Source organism: Echinops telfairi, unplaced genomic scaffold (assembly GCF_000313985.2).
Source record: "Echinops telfairi isolate 266 unplaced genomic scaffold, ASM31398v2 ScPeMD7_7468;HRSCAF=8506_0, whole genome shotgun sequence".
NCBI classification, from domain to species: domain Eukaryota; kingdom Metazoa; phylum Chordata; class Mammalia; order Afrosoricida; family Tenrecidae; genus Echinops; species Echinops telfairi.
In genome coordinates, this window is record NW_022111369.1 from 775,799 (window position 1) to 776,632 (window position 834).

An 834-nucleotide genomic window follows, 5' to 3' on the forward strand; every position below is an offset into this window, starting at 1 on the left:
CAGCCCCACCACAAGACACAAAGTCTGTCACTGAACCATAGCACTTCGGGGAACAACACTGGAGATACAGTGCGCGATTTATGCCTAATCTCATCCCATCACACTGGGGTGAAATACTAATGGCAGGCAACAGAGCAGCAAGGGAGCAAAGTGATGAAATCCCCAGGGAATACAGAAAAATAAACTTTGGAGACAGTGTGGCACCCCATCAGACTCGACTGGAAAACATTCATAAAAGCCAACAAACAGACCTTGAACTATTTAGAGGCTTTTCCATTTTTGTCAGTGGCTTTCTTTTTGTTGTTGTTATTTTGTTTTTGTTTTTTTTTTAGTTGTTGTTTTGTTGGTTTTGACTTCCTTTGTTGTTTTGTTTGGCTTTGCCTGGTTTATTAATCTCTCGGCATGTCTATCTAGATAAGATAGGCGGGATAAGCAATTCAGAGATGAAAAGAACCCAGGGGGATACGGTAGAAGGGGAGGTGGGAGAAACGAAGTTGGGGGTGGGAACCAACCCAGGGACAAGGGAACAACAAGTGAATTAAAAGATTAATCTAAAAGCTCTACTGACATCTGTCTATCATTGGTAAGTCTACTAGCATCACAGCAACATAGAACCTACTACAGTACAACAAACTGAGAAATTAGTCAAATTGATATCAATGTAGTTTATATAAATGTAAAAATGTTTAAACTACTTTATGTACTGAATATGGTGGGGAAAGAAAATGTAAGTCAACGTGAATTCATTGTTTTTCCCTCCTTCAGGTATATGGACTTTTTCCCTACTCCATTCAACATTACAAGTGACTTTCTGTTTGAGAAGAGTGCAAATTA

General features: G+C 39.2%; 1 protein-coding gene across 1 annotated transcript in view; it reads left to right on the forward strand.

Annotated features, from left to right (window-relative positions):
* Window positions 1-834, forward strand: part of LOC101650333 (N-deacetylase and N-sulfotransferase 4) — a 356,545-nt gene that overhangs the window by 330,571 nt on the left and 25,140 nt on the right. Inside the window, exon 9 of the mRNA XM_004703471.2 lies at window positions 766-826. Coding sequence (XP_004703528.1) covers window positions 766-826 — 61 coding nt within the window. The remainder of the gene's footprint in view (window positions 1-765; window positions 827-834) is intronic.